Here is a 23186-nt window from a genome sequence, read left to right as displayed (position 1 = left end):
AACTTCACATATAAAGGATGATCTTGCAGCTTGATATCAAATAGCATAAAGCACTAAAACATTCGGAGAAAAGCTAATAGAGTATTCATCAGTCGTTCCTAAAAGTAAAATGTATGTTCTGTCAAGTGAAAAAGGAAAATCCATAATATCTTTTCTTGAGATATCATTGATCCCAGGGATTTTAAGAAAAGGGTTCAGGCGGATTGATAGAAATTGAAGACCATGAAGCCTGGGCATTAGCTCAAATTGTTTTGTGGAAAAATTTGTTAAGAGGCTGTACAGAATACCAGAAAAGCTGTGTTGTTCTGTAGCAATGTTAGTATGTACTTCGTATTACAGTTCTGATGTTTGCATCATAGATTCAGAAAGAGGTATCTCTGTATATGGCTGTTTGTTTACAGGATGCTGAACCCTGAAAAATATAATTTATCTTTGTTGGCAAGTGAAATGAAATTTAAACCCAAAACAGATAAACATTAAAGCATAGAGTAGCAACCAGATACAAGGAGTCAGGAAACAATCAACTTAATAGAGTAACCAAGATGATAAAACAACTGAAGTACGCAGGAAGCAGCCCAAGATCCCACAAGCATCAGCATTCCAACCCAACCCATCTACAAGGAGAATTCAAGGGAAGGAATACTTCATCTGCTAAGAAAAAGGGAAGGACAACCAGAGAAGAACCAGCACAAGCCTGCAGACAGATCACAGTCAACATTCTTCTGTTTTATGACTTCAAACAGTACATATCCGTATAACCTTTCTTCCCAAATCCTGAGAGAGTAACTTCACTTCTTTATCAAAAAAATTGAGAGATTTTAACTTAATGTAGAATTTGAAGCACAATCTGCCAAATGGTGTCTCCACAAGAGCGTCTACAATCGTCTCATTAATCCATGCCCAGCTTCATACACATAGCACAAGCAATGTACATTTACAACTAGCAAGCTTCATGTATTCCTCCTCCAAGGAACTTCAGGTTAAGAATACAAAACACAATTATAGGCATACTGCATTGAAAACTGAACCCTTTTCAAGAGGTCAACTGAAATAACACACCAATCAATTAGGTCTCTATAAGCAAACAAATTTCCTATGAATCCACATAATCTCAGTCTTGTTGCTTTTGATAGGCACATTTCAGACTGATTTACCTTCAATGTAATTACAATGCACCCACTTAAGCCACAATATATCAATTTGTCAGACAAAGCACAGAGAAGCTTTGTGACCAATAATTTGTCGCAAACATCCAGAATTTTGCTTTCCAGCCACCAAAAAAACGATACAAACAAATCTTCTCTAAAAAAACTGGAGATTTCTAAGAAGTCACAGTCGTCACACTAATAACCCACAAAAATATCTTAAATCATGTTTCCTCCTCTTTGATGATATTCTTGACATTACAAAAAATTTACAAATATGTTTGAATAACAAAATAAATATCCACAGAAGCCTTCCAGAATAAGAGGAGCTTAGAAGCACATGTTTTAGCTCTGATTCAGTTGAATTGGTGTATATTATGGCTCTGCTGATACGACACTGGTACATAATTGTCACCTTATACTAATTTGTAAGAAAAGATTTTAATATCTGAAATTGATCCCAAACTTTAGGTGGTTTTCACTTTTACTCTTGGGGGCTAAGGCTGTTACATGCATGCACGGCAGTGCACCCCTAAGCCTTAGAAAAAGAGAACATATAAGAAACTTTCAGAATTAGATCATTGGTACAACTTTCATATGCCTAACGAAAGAAATATAAAAAGCTCATGTATAAGCAACAATTGGATCTGAATAAAACATTCAATTACAGACAAAAAGAAGATTTGGGGGACCATGAGGATATGTTGCAAGTCAGATAGGTGACTCTTCACAGAAAAGATTCAGCCAGTCATGCATGCAAACTAATGACAAAAAGGTGTACGAAGATAAGCTGGTCAAATTTTGGATTCATAAAATTCATAAATGTGCCAATTGTAGAAAATAAGCATAAGCTGCCTGACTTAACAAAGACAACATCAACAAAAATTTGACACTTCAAATTTTCAAAACTATGAATGAATGAATGGAAAGAACGGCAATCAAGTTGCACTTTCTGAACTGATGAGGTTAAGATGCAGAAACAAACATGACAACCAAAATAATTTCACTTAATTAACTGTGTCCATGCAGTTCTGTTACCTTCCTGCTTAGCTGCAAAGGATGGCATTGTAAAGAAGATTTATCAAATCATAGCCCTATTTCTTAATAGAAATGGATAAGCATCAAGTTTACAAAAAGCACATGTTGTTCGGTGTTTATTACTTATTAGGGCTATGTTTATCGTTATCCTTTGTTTAACTTAAATTCTGGTCAGCTAAAAGTAAACAGGTGGCCATACACAACATGTCCATAATGGTTTGTTCAAGTCAGCTAGTTATATCAATCACGACGCTCACTTAACTTTGGACCTCTAGGGCATCTGAGCATATAGTTGTTTAGATTTCTTATCAGTTATCTGTAATCCAATCTCTAGCAACCAATCTCATTACCAGTATAAAATTAGTCAACCCACATAACATAAATAGACTTGGCTTGTTTGTCCATTACGGCCTTAAGCAATAGCAGCCTAGCAGGACATCATGATAGATACTGCCAGTGACCTATGGCATAATGCACACAACAATTAACATATCATCTGACACATATACCAGCACAGACTTCTAAAGTCCCCTACTCTTGATATCCAGCTACCAACGAGACATAAGACAAAAGGATACCAAGGAAGTAGTTGAGCATAGGATTGGAGATAAGAGTCAGAACATCCAACCAACTGTTGTGAGTTAAACAAGTGCAAACTAATGTGGCAATTAACAACAACAATAAGAAGCAAAAAATTGAACATGCATGAATTCGTATCATGGAAAGAAAAAGAACGAACAGACGAAGCCTATATGTGGGAGCCTCAAACAAATAAAATAAAAAAAAATAAAAAAAAACCCATATTGCACTACAAATATCAATGGAGGATGACTAACAAGCATTCAACTTGATGAAATGTTTCCTCAAGCTCTGCATCTCTCTCTAGACACCCTCTGAGTGATATGATTTGCAATGTGTAATCTCACCATACATAATGATAGCCAGTGGCCTAAACATCAACAAACGAGAAGAAAACACGCATAGCAAAATCTTAAATTAAAAATAAAAATTAAAAAAAAATATATATAAAAAAAAAAGGCATGCATAGACGTGCTGCCTTTTTACCTTGTGCAGACGCACATTATTTGATCCAAGGCTGCATGGATAAGCTGCCTTCGTCTCTTCAAGGCTTTAAAGGATTATCCATGCTCAAATTTCTGAGGAAAAAATCCAATTAACTAAGCAACTTCATGTCTATGAAGTTCTTACTCACTATTCACAAATCTGATAACGAGTCCTGAACATCAGCAGCAGACAAGAAGAATTTGGATTATACATAATAAATCTATAGTACTAACCCTACCCGACCCTAAACTAACATAGAAAAAGAAAAAGAACAAGAATACTTCAATGCAATGTTATAGTACAGGAAAAATCCTTGTAAGACCAACACCTTTTTATTTTTCCCCGTAAGGCATTTCATTTCATCACAAAACGAGGCATTATATCAAGTCAAAAAAAGACAACAAAACAAAAAAGCAACAACTATAGAATTTAAGACCAACAATAGCTTCAAGTATATGTCTCGGCATTTAAATAGACCAGCATCATTCTTTTACCTAAATAGGAAGTTCAAAAAATCCAATTCATGGATACATCATTTACATGGTTGACCGTCAACCCTAATCTAATGTAACTAAACTCATTACGGCCAAGACATCAACTGTTTAAATCAAAACTGCTGCAAAGAGGATAGGAATTCATGTGATCCTTATTGAAGCCCAACCTTAATACATAAATATCCTTCATTAGTCCTCTAGCAGTCCAAATACCTAGCCCAGAAGATGCAAGTTTATCTCCATCCTAACTTAAAAAAGCTGCAGTTTAATACTCCGTAAAAGATAAGCACGACATACAAATCTAAGTATCAATAAAGTAAGCATTAATACGGTAAAGAATTTTCTAAACTTGTGTCACAATTTTATTTTTTTATATCAATCAACAATATGCATATAATTTTTCAAAATTTGACCTTTACAAAAATCAGATTGCTCAATGCCACCATCATTACACTTGAGCTTATATGACTTTGACTGACCTTCAAAGCTATAATATGAGCATTCAAGCCGTGAGGAGTTCTTTTTTCACTATACCATGTGTCAATGCTGACATCAATGACTTAGTTTCCTCATCAGTCTTTAAATCAAGTTCTTTGATCGCATCAAAAAGGGTCAAGGCTATATCCACATCTTGTACTCTACGACAGCCAGAAAGTAGAGTTGCAAACGTCATATTATCAGGTTGTAGACCACTATCTATCATCTCATGGAACAGCTTCATGGCATCCTGGATATCATTCAACTTACAGCGCTTGTCAATTAACACTGTATAACAGACAGCATCAGGCTTCAGCTGCATTTTTGACATCTCTGACTCCAATATTGTTGCTTTCTCGATCAAAAACTGGTTAGGGCAAGAACGAGACTCCAAACTAAACTTCAAGCAACCATCAATCAAAACTGTGAAAGTGATCATATCAGGAATAATACCTCTACGCTTCATATCATCTAATAGGTCAAAGGCCTTTAACGTAAAATTTGATTTGCAATACCCATTTATCAGTATCGTGTACATAATGGCATCAGGAATCAAACCTTTTTCGATATACTTGTCAAACACCAAATGAGCCTTTTTTAAATCTCCAGAATTGCACAATGTCGACATAAGCTTTGAATACATTATAATGCGAGTATTCTCTTCTACCCCCAAAATGTTATTGCACAACACAAATGCACTTTCAAATTGACCTTCACTGCATAGGCTATTTAGCAGCTTTAAGCTTGTCTTTTTCTTCAGAGATATACCTTGCTTGCAAAGCTTGACAAAAAGACCAAAAGCCTTTCGTGTATCTCTTGCTTCACAGTACCCATTAATCATAGCAGAATAATTATCAATCATTACATTATAACTATCTGTGGACTTCTCTAAACTATTCAAAAACTTTTCAGCTTCTTCTACCTCCCCTCCTTCACAAAGGCCTTCAATGATTTTATTTTGGGTATCAAGGGACATCAAACCTTGGTCTTTTATGTAGTCAAGAACTAACAAAGCCTCTTTTACAAGGCCCTTTCTAGCAAAACCACCTGCAAGTATATTGTAAGTAATGACATCAGGTTGAATACCCACATGTTTCATTTTCTCAAAAAAGGCCCAGGCATCAACAAGTTTTCCCTCTAGACAGTAGCCATTGATCACAGTGGAGTAATGAATCTGATCTGGGACCATGTTTTTGCGCTTCATCTCTTCAAGCAGCTCCAAGGCTTCTTCCTCTTTTCCCAACTGAAACATAGCATCCACAACAATGTTATAACAAACTTTGTCGAGATAAATCCCCCTGTGCTTGTATGTTTCAAATTGACTGAGAACATTTGTAAAAAGTTCCTTAGTACACATACATTGAAGAATGAAACTCACAATAACACAATTCACTTTCAAACCTTTTGACATCATGTAACTTTCAAGATACAATGCTTTTTCAATATTCCCCTTCTTACAATACGCATGAATCAAAGCACCAAAACAATATGCATTAGGTGTTAGCCCTTGGTCCTCAATATCAAGCAAAACAGCCTCAGCTTCAAACAGTTTATTTTCATTGCAGAAACCATTAACCACCATAGAGTAGCTTAAACTATCAACAGGAACAACAGATTTCAACAATTTATACGCCACATCTGATCTTTGAACTGAACACAGCCCTTCAATGTAGCTGCCATAAGAATACTCATTCGGGTTGACACCAACCTTTTCCATCTCCTCAAACGTTTCAACTGCTTTCTCAAACTCACCCTTTTTACACAGCACCTCAATCATAAGATTATAGGTATATACATTAGGATTCAAACCCATCCTCTTAAGATGCCGGTATATAGCCAAAGCCGTGTCTAGCTCACCTTTCTCAATGAGGCGCTTAATAAGGTAATTACAAGTAAATAAACTAGGCTTTAAACCCTTTCTTCTTGTTTGAAACAAAACATCTATACACATTTCAAACATACCCAAACTAACATAGCCTTTCACCAAGGCATCAATCACTTTAACCACTGAAGTACTCATTTCAACCTCAAGTAACTCTAACAACTCAGAAACATCAAAACCCAATTCGTCCGAATTCGACTTAATAACCTCCAACAAAAATGCATCCAACATTCTAGCAGAACCCCTATTGCACATTATACTAACAATTGAACCATAAGTTTCGACATTGTGTCGAAACCCACGTTCCTTTACACTAGAAAAGTATGAATAAGCCTGATTTGGGTTAGTTCTCAAATTCTTCAAATTTTCAATAACTCTATATGTATCTAATTCATGTAATTGATCCTCTAAATCACTACTACTGGTACTAGTAACATGTTCATCAGAACTTAAATCAGTAAACCAAGAATTTAATGGGGCAGCAGCATAAGTAGAATTCTGACGAATAAAGAAAGAATTTTTACTCAAATATCTACAAGAAACTGACCTTATAGATGAAACCCAAATGGAATATGATGTTACCATCCAGTATAATGTATAGTATGATCAAATTGAAAATGGGGTTCCAAAAAAATTCATATTGAAACAACCAAATGTTGAGAAAGAGCAGAAACCTTGTTGAAGGTTGGAAGAGAGATTGAGATGGCGGTTAATTTGGGGTTTTAGAGGGGGTTAAGCGGCGGACCTCGGAAGAGCTCATAAAAATGGTAGTTGTTTGGGGAAAGCCAAGAGGGGAGGAAATTTTTTACTCCTCCGTCCTTTATTACATGCCTATTTCTCATTTTGCACGGGAATTAAGAAAGCTAAAGATTCCTTAAAACTAAAAATTGAGAGTACAAATATGCATGTGGTTAGAGAGAGATAGAGAGAAAGAAAAAAGTTGTTGAGAATTAGGAGAGATAAAGTATTGGAAATTGATGTAAAGTACAAAAAAAAAAAAAAAAAAAAAAATATGACAAATCATCAAAACAAAAATAATATTGGCAAAAAGTACAACCTATAAATAGAAATAGACACTTAATTTTGGTCACCCTAAAAAGGAATACAGGCATGTAATAAAGGGATGGATGGAGTATTTTTTTTTGTCCTTGGTGCAACTTAACAACTTGTTACTTTGTTAGGGTGTCGTTTGGTTGAGAAGATAAAAGTCATAAAACATATAGTGCTAAGGATATACGTCCTGTTCTCATCGACTGAACTGAAATGAATATTTTATAAGAGAGGAAATTAGAAGCTGAACTGAACTAAGCTGAGCTGAACTGAACTGAACTGAATTTCAAAATATGAGAACAGGGCCCTTAAAATACTTTCACGGTAAAATTTCACTTTTCACAAAATTAAAGAACTAAATTACCTGAGGAGACCTAAGTAAGTGGAACTTCCCGTAATTAATTAAACATTTTTAGATTTCAAATTTCAAGGAATTTGCAATTCTTATTCAACCAACCGAGCAATTAGTAGTAATGGCTCAACTAGTAGTAAGAAAAAATACAAGTTAGTCATCTAGATAAACTTTAGGGGATAGCCAATTAGCCACCATATTTTTATGTCTCGGCTTTTGCAATTTTTGGGAAGTTCCAATTATTGTAATTGATTGTGTTAAGGTGGAAAATTTGCAAATTGCAGCCATTTAAAGTTTGTATGTTGCAAATTTGAGCCATTTAAAAACAAAATTGTAAATTACAGTCCAAAAGTTCGTATAAATTGTAAATTGCAGTCCGATTCAACTTTTTCATCGGTTTACATGTCAATAAATCTTCGGTTAAGGTTTTAGAGTCCATTTTAGACCTTAGGGAACCAAATAAAGCTCGGAATTAGCAAAAAAAATAACGTAAGTGTCTCGTTTTGCATAACGAAAATGTATCAATTTGTGGTATACTATAAAAATGAGACACTTACGTTATTTTTTTTGCTAATTCCGAGCTCAATTTGGACCCTTAAGAACTAAAACAACCCCTAAAACCTTAACCGAAGATTTTTTGGCATGTAAACCGATGAAAAAGTTTAATCGGGCTGCAATTTACAATTTATACGAACTTTTGGGCTGCAATTTGCAATTTTGTTTTTAAATGGCTGCAATTTGCAAAATACGAAATTTAAATGGTTGTAATTTGCAAATTTTCCAAAGATGGTTAATCACATAATTGACATAAAGAAGAATTTGAAGTAGCTTCAATGGAGAAATTAGCAGCTTTAATGGAGGAGAACAACAAATCTTACCCTATGGAGTTAACCATGCCGAGGTACCAAGAAAGTAAAACAAGTCTAAATTACCTTATTGACTTATTAACCTTATTAAGCTATTGCTATTAACCTGACTAAACTTATTTGAACTTCTTTGAGCTGAAACTTATTTTTTTTAAGGTAAATTGAACACGCCTTATTGAAGAGAAAGGAAAAAAAAAATAAGGGTGTGGTGGGAAATTAGATGGCTTTGTTATTAATTAATGAAATACTTCGTTTAAACTTTGGGATTTGGAAGATAAGTGTTAAAAAAAAAAAAAATTACAAAAGGAAATTGTTTGAATAACATTGTCTATTTAAAGTATATTTAAACTTTCTTGGTTCACTAATACTTTTACCATTTCTCATTTTATAGCCAAACTTTAAAATTTGTATAAGGTGCAGCATTGCAGCTATTTTTTGGGAATGGTGCAGTTGTTGGATCTGTGAACCCTCAATGAGCTAGAGCATAGTTGAGGAAAGAAGAAGACTATCCTAAACACATCACTAGATATATTCATATATTTCATCCTTTTGCTCTCTAATTATAGAATAAAGGGCTTAACAAAAGGTATGATAGGTACAATTCTTACTGCAGAAGTGCAGAATATAGTAATACTAATCAGTAGTCTTTTTACCAAGTACACAAAGATTGTCCCACAAAAATAAGAAAAGTGCAGCAACTATTTGCCACTAAGAGGTTACAATTAACCAGTAAGATCTTATTACACTAGATAAGTTATGATATAGTCCACTAAGATTTAGGGAATCCATATTGGATCCCTGGGGCTAAAGAACTGTCCTTTGACATTCGATTCGAGCAGCTTCAAGGCAGCTTTAGAGTTGATACACCTTGGTGTTTTGTACTGGTTGATAGACCCTCCTTGACTAATGTAGAAATCCATCAGCGACTCGAAAGTGCCAGGCTTAACAAGCCTTATCTCCAATGGTCCTATGGCCTTGTCATGAGACCTGCATCTTCTGTATGTGTAATCAAGCTCCTCCTCTACCGCGATGCAGCATTCTTTAAGGACCTCATCAAGTGGAGCATTGGCAATTTTAGATTTGTTATGTCCAATTTCCCAGTACAGGACATAGTGCCCTGGCACAGAAGAGGTATCTGCAAAGCTTGTGTACTCTAGCAGGATCGCGTTGTGAGGCTCTAAGAGCTTTTTTGCTACTGTAACACTCTTGTGCAAATCCTCTTCACTTGTTTTATCATTGTCTAGGCTCAAAGCAACATTTCTACGACATATAAATTTGAACTGCGGAGCTTTGTTGTAGAAGCCGGTCACTTGTAGCACATCACCAATTCGATATCTACAGAGTCCTGCATTATATATGCACCAAAAGACAATTTGAACTGAGTTTTATGTATTAGATTCATTTCTGTTCATGAAAACTAATTTAAAACTAATGTATACCAAATTTTAGTTTTCAAGTAGAAAAAGGCAGGGCAAAGATTAGAGTTTACAAGCATAGAAAGCAAACTATGCTTAAATGAATGACCTTACCAGCAAAAGTGGTGACAACAAGTTCATAATAACATCCAAGCTTGACTTGCAACAGACTCACAAGCTCGTTCGAAGGTACCTCCATTTCTTCATCAAGTGACCATGAATTTTCTCCAAGTGGAATAAACTCGTAGTAGCACATGTTAGGCAGAAGGGTAAAAGAGACCTCAGATGGATCATCCAAAGGTCTCAAGTTAACACCGAAAAAAGACTCTGTTGAAGCATACATTGGGCTAAATAATGGCAGTCTCTTATCACTGTAGTACTCGAGTGATGGAATATATTGAGCCATCGAACCTGTGACCACCGCCTCAATGTACTTAGCCTTAGGCCAGAGCCTACAGAGGATTCCTTTCCATGATGTACCTCCACATATCTCTTCAATCTCATCGGCTAAACCAGGATTAGGCGGTGTAATTATGCTTGACATAGCTAACTGACATTCAGGGTCTGTGATTGAGTCATCTAACTTTCCTTTTCTTATATCATTGCACATTTTAACCCAGTTTTTCTCCAAAAAGCTTATTGCACGCAGAAATGCTGAGGCAAAAACAGCTCCAAGACGAAGAACTTGGTGACGAAATACTAGACCAGCAAGTAACTGACAGTACATGCTTTGGTTACTGTCTTCACAGAGGACAGTCTGATCAGGGCTAGTGTAGTCAAGAAAAGGAACGTTTCTTGGTCGTCCTCTGTAGTGCTTGCTCTTGTAATAGCTAGTAAGGACTGCTCTTGCTGGTATGCCACAAGGAGTAGACATTTCAGCCTTCACAAAGTTGAGAAACATCGCCTTTCCTTCATCCAAACCGGGAATGTACCTACAGCATTTACATACATCAGTATAAACCTGTCAAATATTTTTTATACTATACTTATATTGATGAGTACAACTTTACAGTAACTCTTTTTTCTTCCTAATCCTTATCCTTAACAAAACATTAACCACTTAGTGTCAATTCAACCATGATATGACGACATCAAATATGTGAACAATCGACTTTAATCATGACATATAATCATCAACTTAGCCGCAAATTGTATAGGTAAAAGGACAAATATTCTTCAGTACATTGATAGATATGACTATTTGGTGGTGCATAATGCCTCAGTGTCTCTATCAACATGCTTTTTTTACCTTAATGTACTTATGGTTGAATTTTACACTTTCTGAAGCCTTACTGGCCTCCACCCAAATTAAGGAGAATCTAAGACTGATCATCATTAGTACAAGTTAAAAATACGAATCAATTAAACAATTGTGATCAGTACAAACAGTATAAACTCAAGTTATAAATCAAATCAGTGAGGTTTTTTTTACTGTCTGAATATAATCAGCAGATGAACACTGGTGTATAAAAACTATGTCTTACTGGTTGACAACCGGCATGACAAGGTTGTACAAGAAAGTTCTCCTATCAAGATCCTCAGCAATAGACGGCATCAGCTTAGGCTCTCCATTCGATGTCCCTGAACTGATAATACACAAAAGCATTAGTTCTAATCGCGCACATATAGATCAGTACATGAAAATTATTGTACTACATACTGCTCAAGAAATGAAATTAAACACCTGCATAACATTTCCACAATAGTATGGCCAGAGATAACGGAGGAGTCCTCTCCATTACCAATCCTCTTAATGTAAGGCTGAATGCCACTATAACTAATGACAGGAACGCGATTCTTGAAAGTAGAGACATCTTTCGAGCCTCTGAGATACTTACTCAGATACTCGGTATCACCATTCCTAGTAACTATCTCTTTCAATAGATCCTCTTGAACCTCATCAGCATTCACTGTAAGCCTTTCCAACTCCTTCAACGCCTCCTCACCTTTGTATTCCAACTTCTTCCCGTCCATGATAAACACACACACACACACACACACACACACACACACGAGCTGTTTACAACACGAAAGCTACTAACAAGTATGCTTCATGCAAGATTGCAAGAGCCTTACAATGTAATGCATCTATATATAAAGAGAGAAGATAAAGCAATGGCTACTCCCACGTCATTGCATCCTAAAATGAGGCAATTTGTCTGGATTTAATCCACATTGTGGTCCCTCGAAAAAGCTCCTTTTTTTTATTTGAGATCAATAACTTTCCTGTCTTAAATCCATGATATAATAGATTAAGCTTTTATAAGAAACGAATATATAACACAATTTGTTAATGTTTTGTTCATATAGATAAAAACTTTTCTTACATAACTTTTGTTCTTAATGGAAAATAAGACCTTTGTGACTTATATTTCTTGCAATGCTATAAACATATTTCTGATTTCTCAAGCTTTTACACATTAGCTTAACTAGGAAAACTTATCTAAACTCGCTAGCTCATCAATCCGATTGTAGCTAAATTACAAGTAATGTGCCTTGTTGCTTATGCAAATGTGATGTTGACAAAGTTGTAAATTAAACCCTGTGTTTGTTTTATGGTCTGACATACACATATACTGTTGTTACATTGGTGTGTACTACCTACTTGATCATGCTTAATTACTGGTGCAATCATGGGTAGGTGTACAAATGTATAACTCGACCATTTGATGGAAATCTTACAAGCTTTTCTAGTCTTAAGTCTTAAGTGTACATATATGCCTATTGTAACACCATGTATCTTGACATTGCCACATTGGTACTTAAAGAGTTTAGGTAAAACGAGTCCTAGCAATGGCATGTTCTCTTCAGCTTCAGTTCCGTCCCTAATTTCCCCCTCTCATAAAATATTCAGTTCAGTAATCAAAACAGGCCCTAAGGCCTTTTCTCTAACTTTTCCTTGACATAATACAAGTAATGTTAAGTAAAAAAATAATAATTTTAATTTATCAAAAATAAGTTAACTTCAGGAAAAATAAGTTTTAATTAGTAAAAGTCTATAACAAGAACAAAAATAACAGTAAACTAATAAATTTTAGTCAAACAAAAATAATTTTATTTCAGTAAAAATTAAGTGGAGACAACCAGGCTTAACTCGGCTTTTAGAGTCCATTCACACCTAATTATTATGATATTGAGCAAAGGAAGGAAGATTTGAACAAGGAACCAGAGTTTATCTAATCACTCCCTTCAATTTCATTGATTTAAATTCAATGCACTAAGCAAAAATAGATTTGTGCTTAATACTAATATCACTAAACAAAAATAGGAGTATGATTTTGATTTATTATGCCATTCAATGAATGTGCATTAAGATGTAGATAACTATCACATTCTTTTTAACTACTTATAGCCTAGTAAGATAAGATTGTACTTGCTTTTATTTAATGTGTTCACAATACTTATAATGTAATTCTAAGTTTCTAAAGTACTGATGTTAAGAAAAGGTAATCAATAACTATATACTAAAAGACACACCAGCAATGACACATGTCATTTCCTGGTGTGTCCTTAGTTTTTTTTTTTTTTTTGATGAATTTCTATTAAGGAAATAAATATTATACAAAAATAATTCCTAATCTTATACGATATAATTATTTAAATTTTAATATCTGACATATATTTCACACAAATATTTATAGTAATTAAAATAATCCCCTAATCTTATACGATATATTTACTTAAAACAAAAAAGATTTGACATATTTTAATACAAATATTTATAGCTATTAAAAAATTATTTTTAACATAATAATTTACAATATATTCAACTATTCATTTTTTTCTTGATAAAACATCTATAATTATGGATTAACATCCATCATTTTACTACAAGAAGGTATATAACAAATCAATGCTTATAGAAAATTAACAACACATACTCCGTATTTCTATTATCTCTCGATAATCTACATTTACAATAGTTATAATTAGTCAATTATCTATAATCTATCAATTTATACATATACTAAAATAGAGGTGCTTAATTAGTTAATTTACAAAATGACACATATCACTATTTCATTATAAATCTCACTTTTTTCCATTCTCTTATTAAAATAATTTGTGTAACATCACATCCTTAATACAAAAGTTAGAATATAATATTAAATAGACATTAAAAAACTAATGAAGATCTATTTTATTTGTTAAATTATTTTGCTGTATTAATCTTCCTATTAATTAACATATTTTTTCTTACACAAACTAATGGAATTTATTTTTCATTTTAAGTGTTACTCCGTATTAATTATTTTACCGTTATCGTATCTTTGATTATAATACATAATCTTTTGAATTCCGTATTTTTTTATCAAAATTTGACAATAATGTCTTTATTTAATTTTTTTATTATAAAAAGTTAATTATAATGATAAATTAATAATAATTATTGAAAAATACCGTGCATGGCACGGGAACTAACCTAGTATAAGAAAATATTGCACTCAAAACATTATTATTAGAACTGCATTTACTAAGGTTAGTATCTTACATCTTACCCGTTGATTATTGCTTTACTTAGGGCCTGTTCTCTTACGTTGAAATTCAGTTCAGTTCAGTTCAGTTCAGCTGAGTTCAGTTCAGTTCAGTTCAATTCAGCTCAATTCAGTTCAGTTCAGTTCAGCTCCTAATTTCCTTCTCTTATAAAATATTCATTTCAGTTCAGTTCAGTTCAGCTGAGTTCAGTTCAGTTCAGTTCAGCTGAGTTCAGTTCAGTTCAATTCAGTTCAGCTGAGTTCAGTCAATGAGAACAGGCCCTTAATGTGAACATATTGAAATTGAAAATTTTACAATAATTTGAAATGATCTTTTACTAGCTAATAGAAGATTTAAGAGTGTAAGACCCAACATGTAGATAAGTTCGAATAAGGGTTGTTATTAATTGGGGTAAAGAGATGGCAACAATCAACAGATCAAATAAGTTTGGTAAGATTCGACCCCTACCTTATTTGGAAGTCAGCGACCTATTCATTGGTTATTACCGTAAATCTATGCTACTTTGTATAAGATTATTATACGGAATACTTTTTTGGTACATTTGAAAAGATTGGAATGTGGGCATCAGATTCATTGAATATCACGGATTTTTACAGATTTCCCTAGTGAGGAGATTTAACAAATTGTAGAACACATAATAAGACCACAACTTTATATCAAGAACATAACATCAAATCTGTTCTCTATAAGAGCATCTTTCCCCTCATATCAATGCCTATTGTGTACATGTGCTTAATGGAATACCATGTCTTTTAGACTTGCTTGCCTAACCAATAATAGCCAAACTGAAAGCATTCCAAAGGCATTGTGGTGCTATAAAGCAAAGTTGGGCGGTTTAGGCCCTATTTTATTCACCTGTTTCCACTTTAGATCGGAGTATTTTACAAAATATAAGTACAGATAAGATAAATTCTGAGAAAAAAACCCAAAAAATTAAAGCTCATATAAGTTTTTTATAACTTGAATATGAGTTTATTAATTACTTTATATAGTTTTTGGCTACCAATAACAATAAAAAAAAAAATATATTCATATAATAAGATTAGAAAAGTTCTAATTATATAAATACAACACATCTTAATAAATAGCCAAAGAACTTTAACTCTTGAATTTTGTATTTTAATTAATTGCAAAAAAGAAGTTAAATCGACAAAAGAACTACTATAACAAGCATGAATGAAACGGTGATGCATGCAAAAAATAGACTACTATACATATTAGACCAAACACATTATGAAATATATATTCTAGTCAAGCAAACTCACATAATTAACCACTATGCAATATTAAAACAACACACACACACAAAAAAATGATTAACATACACTCATAATTATATTCTGGTGGGCTATAAGCCTATAATAACTATTGTCGAGTGGTTTTAGTGTTTTGCTTTCAGTTAAACTTGTATGTGGTCAGACTCTCCTCCAATATAGATGCTTGTTAATTTATAGGCAAATAAATATGAGATTCATCAATAAACCTCATGACCGGCAATTAAATCAATTATTAGTAACAATTAAATTACACAAATTTATTATTTAACCGTTACACATCGTGTTGAGCGTATCATCGCCCCTCAACAACCATATATAAACCCTACAAACCTAGAAAAAACATCCTTATCCAGGGCAAGTCCCCACATGAAAAATCTTTAGGCAGTGTCAAAATCTTACGTACTTACATATTCTTTAGCATTTGTACCATTCAATAAGGTTGGTGCTCGCCGCATCGGCTATCTTTTGTAAAGTTCGGCCTCTTTTATTACGATATACTTTCTCCGTTCTTTTTTATTTGACCTGCTTTGACTTTTACACTATTCATCACCCCTCCTTTGACTGTCTTTTGGGGAGAATGTGTAAGAAAAAACATATTAATTTGAGATCTTTTTGAATTCGTAAACAGGTCAAGTAAAAAAGAACGGAGGAAGTAATTGTTTACTACTCCCTCCGTTTTTAAATACTTGCTCCATTTCTCCATGCGCGGAGTTTAAGGAGAAATTGGAGAAAATAATAAAATATGGAGGTTACGAGTTGGTGGAAGAACAAAAACTTATAAAAAGCAAAAGTAGTGGAGACAATTGGAGGAGAGAGAATATATATTGGGACCACTAGGTGAGAGAAATTATTAAATATTACAAAAACTTTCTAAATAAGGAAATGGAGCAAGTATTTAAAAACGGCCGTAAATGGAAAGTGGAGCAAGTATTTAAAAACGGGGGGAGTATGATATTGGGATCGAACACAGGTCGTCTCTACCAAATGTAGTCTCAATCACCACTATACCAACATCCAATTGGTATTTATTTACTATGATATAATTGTGTATACATTACAACATTAAGCTTGTGTCTTATTATCTACTTTGAGCCTATATGCCTATATTGGTTGAACATGAGTTAGAAAGCATCAAAAACTGCTTTCCTCTTAACTGCAAAGCTTACACAAAGTCTTTCTAAAAGAAGGTGTACCATCTACTTTCATGCATGGTCTAGACGGATATGTGGAATACATAAGTGTGCCACCAGTCATGTCACCGGTGTCGTCCAACTATATATATTGTACGGTTGTTGTTGCACGTATTCTCCGTACCACATTATCATACATCGTCAGTTAAACATCACTCACACAATTTTTGACTAAGCTAGGTTACTCGTTCTTAATTTTTACATATTCTGTATTATTATTGTAAATAATACCCGTGTTAAACACTTGATACTTTAATATGGAATCCTTACTTAATACATGCGTCAATTATATAAACTTCAGTTACTTGATCTACATAATTCTACCGTTTAATATATATATATATATATATGCATTAATGAGATATTGAAATTAATTACATAGTAACACTTGATACTCTAATATTGAATTAATATGAATTACAAAATATGTTTCATGAATTATGTGATGGTACCTACTATCCTTGTCTCTCATGCCATAACGTAGTTGTTATCTTCTCTTAATTAGCTTCTTGTCCATTGTTTTAGTTTGTTGAGAAGGTAAAAGGTCAATTTAATATACAAGTATGAATTTGTCAAAAAAAAAAAAAAAAAAAAAAAAAAAAAAGGTATGAAATCAACAGCAATAATAACAATAATTATACTTTAATTCGTAAGTGCACTTTCGTAGTGACACACTTGTTTAGTGTATATAGAGTGCTAATTTATCCTTATTATTGTATTTAGAGAAGGCCAATCTAAGGGTATAATTCAACCTATATGGATGGTTAAATATAGAGGTGTCACTTCAAATAGTTCCTAGATCGGGTTTTGTGAGATCGGTTATGCTAATTTAATGTGTACGTACAAGTCGAAATCTGAGTCGTTATTTTTTTTTTTTTTTTTTGGGTCGTCCAGGTAAACATATATTATGTAATTCTTTGTAAAAACTAATTAATTAATATTTATTCAAAAAAAAAAAAACTTATTAATATTAATAATGTATGTTTCTTTTTAAAAATAATTAATTAGTTGCAGAGCAGTCACGCAAGTATCAAAAGAAAACAAATGGTAGAAAAATGGTTAATAGTGGGAGCATAGTCATCTGCATAGAGGCATGCTTTTGATCTGACAAGCAAATAAAAAGGATGGAATTTAAACCATGCATTGATATATACATGTAACTTTAGTCTAATTTGAAGCTTAAATATAATATAAGTTGAATATGAATATGTGATGTATAGTGTTGGTACGTCATTTCATATTATGTGTGCAAATTTACGATAACAAGAAACACGCACGTAAAGCTATGGATTTGTTCTTCTTTAAGATCCTTTTTTTTTTTTTATTGATCTGATATTGAATTTGGTTTGTGACATCCATTTAACCTGCAGGAACCTTTGTGCTTTACTTTAACATTTGATTTCAAGAAAGTAACTGCATCACGATTTTCACAATTATTCTACCATGTTCAAATTCAACCACCAACGTTATGTTGTAATAATTTGAGCACAATTCATTCACACGTGGTAAAAGAAATGTTAGTCTTTGTATATAAGATAGTTAAGATTTATATATACTTCGCATATGTACATTACATCAAGATAAAATGAAATATTAATTACCAAAGTAGTGCATTAGCAAAGTGTATAAATCAGTCAAATTGTGAAAATTTCATCATACACCCAGGTGTACCATGCTCATGGTCATGGTACACCTAGTCAAAATACAAGAATTATAAAAACATGGAAAGAACATTGTGTACAACTACAAAGTACACGAGCAAAAAAAATTCAAAATGATTATCTCCTTGATTTAAGGGATTGATTTGTTATTTTTATTCCTTGATTTATGAAATTGATTTATTATTTACATTTTATATCACTTCTGATAAACAAAATTTCATTTTTTGTTAAAAGAGAGAAATTGAGTTTACATAGAGAGAAATCATAATAAAATTTGAATTTTGAAGAGATTTAATGAAATTATGGAGTTAATTATATCATATTGATGAATCTTTTAATTGAAAGATGTAATTGATGAATTCGTTGTTGAAGGAAAAGGTAATTTACAAAAAAAAATTCTTCTTTTTATCTACTTCTCAATTCTAGTGTTATAATTTCTAAGGTTGAAGATCGATGATGTTCTTTATATTCTGATAAATGTTCTTTTATAACTTTTTAATTGGGAATGAAATATGTTTTTGGAGTTTAATCAATATGTTTCTTAAGTCTATACTATATGTTCTTTACGTTACAAACAATGTTTATTAAGGTATATAAATTAATTATGTTCTTTGGGTATTAATAATACAAATTATGTTCTTTTTACTTAAATAGTTGTATATTTTTGAATTTTAAATTTTTGAAATTTAAAAATGAAATTTTGAATTATATTTGAGCGAAAATAATTGTAAATAGAAGAATTTTTTATATTTGAAATGATTTGAATTAAATTTTTTGTAAAAATCAATTAATAGTTATCATTTACCTTATTTTAAAAACTATGCTCAGTAATTAATGTGTTCTTTATATATCAGTAATATGTTCTTTTATATATTCATGATGTTCTTTATAATTATTTACTATGTTCTTTCCGATTTAATTCGGGTGTACCATGTGCATGGTACACTCGAGTGTACGAACCACCAATTGGTCAAATTGTTGCACTGTACATGTAAAAGTGGTGGTAAGAATTTAACTACATACTAACATGTAAATTAGCATGTGATAGCAATTATGCGCTCATCCGGTCATCCCGTCTAATTATTTAGGATCGCTGCGATTGAAGTCACACAACAAACCATAAAAAGTGATTGACTTGGTCGATGTCCCAAACTATTGTCTGTAGAACTTTTGGTAATTGTTGGACAACCGCTGTGATCATTTTAGCCTAATGTTACCTATGCAGCGAAATTGTATCTCCCCAATTTAGCATTTGATTGCTTAACTAGTCCACTTATGTGAACGAGCTAAAGAAATGCCATATTCCACTACAACTTAATTGACCTGATTTCATAGTCATTATTCATAAACATTAGCCAATCTACCTAGTTACATGTTTCTCATTGTTGTTCATTTTATAAAAGCTAATCTTGTGCCAAATGAAGAAGAAGCTACATAAATCTAAGCAAATAAGGGGGATTCGTTTATATAATGATAGAGGTGGGTGGGTAACTTTAAATATAGGAGGGAAACTAAGAAAGGAAAAAAAAAAGAAGTAAGGAGTTAAAATTGGTCAAAATTGCAAAGCATTAACTATTAGTAACGTATAATTAGCGGAATACTTATTGTAGTTTTTTAGTCGAAAGTATAGGTGTACCGCTGATAATTAAAACTTAAGCAAGTGTATCATTGATAAAAGCCCAAACTTGGGGGGTACCAATGATAAATTCCTTTATATTTTTCACATAGACAAAATCCATGAATAAAACTTGACAGTTCTATTGGGGGAAATTCCTATAAACGTCAAACTGTATAGTTAAGATAAATGGAAACTTGAAAAAATATTCAACTATCAAAATTTGTGATTCTTAATTAACATGTATTAAGCAATATAAGCATTCGCATCTTGCATGCAACCTATAGGGTAATTAAGCACTAAAGACTTACCAAAATTTAACCTCAATGGATATGTTTTATACTTTTATGTTCGAGGTTTAGGCCTTGAAAATTCAGGCTTTGTCAATCCAAACTACAACTGTGGGCCTCATGGTGTATTGGTGTGTCTTGGAGTGACAAGTAAATTTAGACATTTAAAGGTATCGTATGGTGTTCTTGAAAGATGGGGGTGACCATTATTGTCTTGTTAATGCTTGGACGAACGAGTAGTGATAGACCACTACCAGGTATGGGCTCGTTGGGCCCATACCGGGGGCAAAAATGTAATTTTACGTATTATTTACCCATATTGTAAAAATTAGGGGTGAGCATAACAGGGTACCCTGTAAAAATTCCAGGAACCGGAACCTGTTGCAATAGGTTCCTCAAAATGGGAACCGGAACCGGAACCTGTTGAACAGGTTCCTAGAAATTGGGAACCGGAACCGGAACACCTACAGGTTCCGGTTCTGATTCAGGGTACCCTGTATTAAAAGATACTCACTAACTTTTTGCAAATTTTTTTAATAAAAAACTGGTTAGTCACTAATTTATAATGTTTACAACTCGCAAATAAGACAAACTAATAGTAGTTGTCTTATAAATTTAATATATATATTTTTATAATTGCAATTTTGATATATATTATTTAAAAATTGAGTACAAATTAGTGTATAATTAAAAATTAAGTGATATTTTTATCAGGTACAGGGTACCCTACAGGTTCCGGTTCCAAAAAATTGAGAACCTGATCCGGAACCTGTTACAACAGGTTCTCCAATTTGCTACCCGAGACCGGAACCTCTTGTACAGGTTCCGGTTCCGGAACCTGCGGTTCCTAACAGGTTGCGGTTCCGATTCAGGGTACCCTGATTTTTTGCTCACCCCTAGTAAAAATGCAGTCTATCTCCTCTTAATAACAGTATACAAATTACGAATAACAGTATAAAAATCAAGAATAACAATATAAAAATCAAGAATAACAACACACAAACCAATAATAACAGTATAGAAATTAATAATAACTGAGCACCGACAAAAAATTACAGGCATCAATTTCGACCAAACTTGGTGATTTCCAGCATAGAACTCGCCGTTTTTAATGGCTAGAGCCATAAGTTTGTGTCCTTCGTTTTTGACTTATGTTTTTTTGGGTGGTTTCTGGTGATTTTAATGGAGGTAATTGCGTGTTTTTGGATTTTGACCAAGGTAGTAGTTGGTGGTGTGGGATTCTTGCTGTCGGAGGTGAAGGTGTGGTGGGCGGAGGTTTGGCCGGCAATGAGAGATATCCATGGAGGTGGGGAAAGGGTTTAAGGAAGGAAAAAGATGAAGAGGAAAGGGGGGAAAAAATTATATTGTGTGATATTGGGTATTACCGTATTACCCATACCTGATAGTGGGTAATACTTACTATGGACGAGTAGTCATAGAGGAGTGAAACATAGTTACATACCCAACATTGTGACTTGAGAGTATGGGTGTGCAATTGAGGGGCGTCTGTGCTATGAAAATTAAGAAAGTCATACCAAAGGATGGACTTTCTTAATTTAATGTAGAGTATAAAGATATTACTGGTATAGCATCTGAGTCCATGCTTATGCACGAGATTTTATAAAACTATTATCCTGCTAAGCTATGTAGTAAAATGTTTACGAATAAGCAAAATAACTTATATAGTACTCCTTTGTCTCTCTATTTGTTCACCGTCTGCAAAATATGTCTTAAACTGTTTTTATCTCCATTTTCATACATGTAAATATTATGAAAAAGACAAATCCAACAAGATCTCACATGACTATAAAATAATGAATATTTTTTTTTTTTTTGGTTTAGAGAGCCACTAACGCAGGGGTGAGAATTGATCCCAGGATCCCCTAGAATCGGGAGAAAACTCTAAGCAATTGATGAGCTATGTATAATATATTAAATTTTGCCCCAAATTTTTGCAATTGGGCAAAAATAAAGGGACAGAAGGAATAATGGTCAATGACAAATCAAAATTAAGTGTTTTATAAGTAGATTGTGGTTGCCATAAATAGAATAAAGCAAAGATAAGTTTTTTTTTTTTTTTTTTTTTCTTTTTTTTTTTTTTGACAAGAAATAAAGCAAAGATAAGTTGAAATAACTTAAACGATCGAAAATATAAAATTAAAATGAGCCAATGTATTAAAAACAAAAGCAACACATTAATAAAACTCTACATGTATTTCTTCTTAGACTTAGCAATTGAGTTGTTAAGGTTAGCTGTTTTGAGTTGGGGGGATTTTGGGTTTGGGTCATTTCAAGTTTTAGGTATGTTTGGATCAATAGAAAACGGGTTGATTCATTTGATGATTTTGAGTCGGATCATTTCGCGTCGTGACTATTAGGAAAATTCATATCGGGTTGAGACTTTGGGTTAAAATCGGATCCATTACACTTGTACATTACAAAATAAAAGATATAAAAAAAAAATCACATTACTTTGGTTTAAGTTATTTTCGATTCAGTTCTATTTGATCAATTAATTTAGGTTGAAATCAATTTGGGCATTTTGGGTATCATGTAATTTTGGTTCGAGTGTAGTTTGGGTCAATTTGGGCATCGATTCAACTTGTTTCAATTAATTCAGGTTAAAACAGAATCGAGTAACTTCAAGCTGGGTACCTTCGAGTATCACTATCAGGTCAAAATTTGGTCTCGGATCAAATAATCAAGTACACAATTGCTAATGATTTAAGTCATTTTCACTTCACCTTTAAAAAACAATAATCAGTAAAATTAATTTCAGTTCAGCAAAAAAAAAAAAAAAAATCAATTAGTTTTAGATCCGTAAAAATAATATAAGTTAAGCAAAAATAATTACATTTCAGTTTAAATAATT

At 33.0% G+C, this 23186-nt stretch overlaps 2 protein-coding genes across 2 annotated transcripts; both read right to left on the bottom strand.

Moving 5' to 3' along the window:
- Positions 1-4033: 4033 nt before the first annotated feature.
- LOC145618460 (uncharacterized) lies at positions 4034-6854 on the bottom strand. Its single transcript, XM_081673232.1, has one exon. The coding sequence runs from the start codon at positions 6684-6686 to the stop codon at positions 4245-4247; it is 2442 nt and encodes an 813-aa protein (XP_081529358.1). The 5' UTR covers positions 6687-6854; the 3' UTR covers positions 4034-4244.
- A 2291-nt stretch (positions 6855-9145) lies between these two features.
- LOC145618043 (putative indole-3-acetic acid-amido synthetase GH3.9) lies at positions 9146-11771 on the bottom strand. Its single transcript, XM_081672820.1, has 4 exons — positions 11469-11771; positions 11269-11370; positions 9899-10716; positions 9146-9714 (listed from the first exon to the last, which is right to left on the bottom strand). Exons 1-4 carry the CDS (start codon positions 11756-11758, stop codon positions 9146-9148), a joined length of 1779 nt encoding a protein of 592 aa, XP_081528946.1. The 5' UTR covers positions 11759-11771.
- Between the last annotated feature and the right edge of the window lie 11415 nt (positions 11772-23186).

The sequence above is a fragment of the Chenopodium album genome, chromosome 26 (assembly GCF_948465745.1).
Source record: "Chenopodium album chromosome 26, dcCheAlbu1.1, whole genome shotgun sequence".
NCBI classification, from domain to species: Eukaryota; Viridiplantae; Streptophyta; class Magnoliopsida; order Caryophyllales; family Amaranthaceae; genus Chenopodium; species Chenopodium album.
The sequence above is the reverse complement of the archived record's forward strand: the minus strand, read 5'-3'. Positions and strand labels throughout refer to the sequence as shown.

Excerpts from the sequence above, each read along its gene's own strand:
- LOC145618460 (XM_081673232.1), bottom strand. The coding sequence starts at position 6,686 with ATGGTAACATCATATTCCATTTGGGTTTCATCTATAAGGTCAGTTTCT.
- LOC145618043 (XM_081672820.1), bottom strand. The coding sequence starts at position 11,758 with ATGGACGGGAAGAAGTTGGAATACAAAGGTGAGGAGGCGTTGAAGGAG. Across the intron at positions 11,371-11,468 it reads ATTGTGGAAATGTTATGCAG|TTCAGGGACATCGAATGGAG; the intron begins GTGTTTAATTTC and ends GTGTATTATCAG. Across the intron at positions 10,717-11,268 it reads GTCATGCCGGTTGTCAACCA|GTACATTCCCGGTTTGGATG; the intron begins GTAAGACATAGT and ends TAAATGCTGTAG.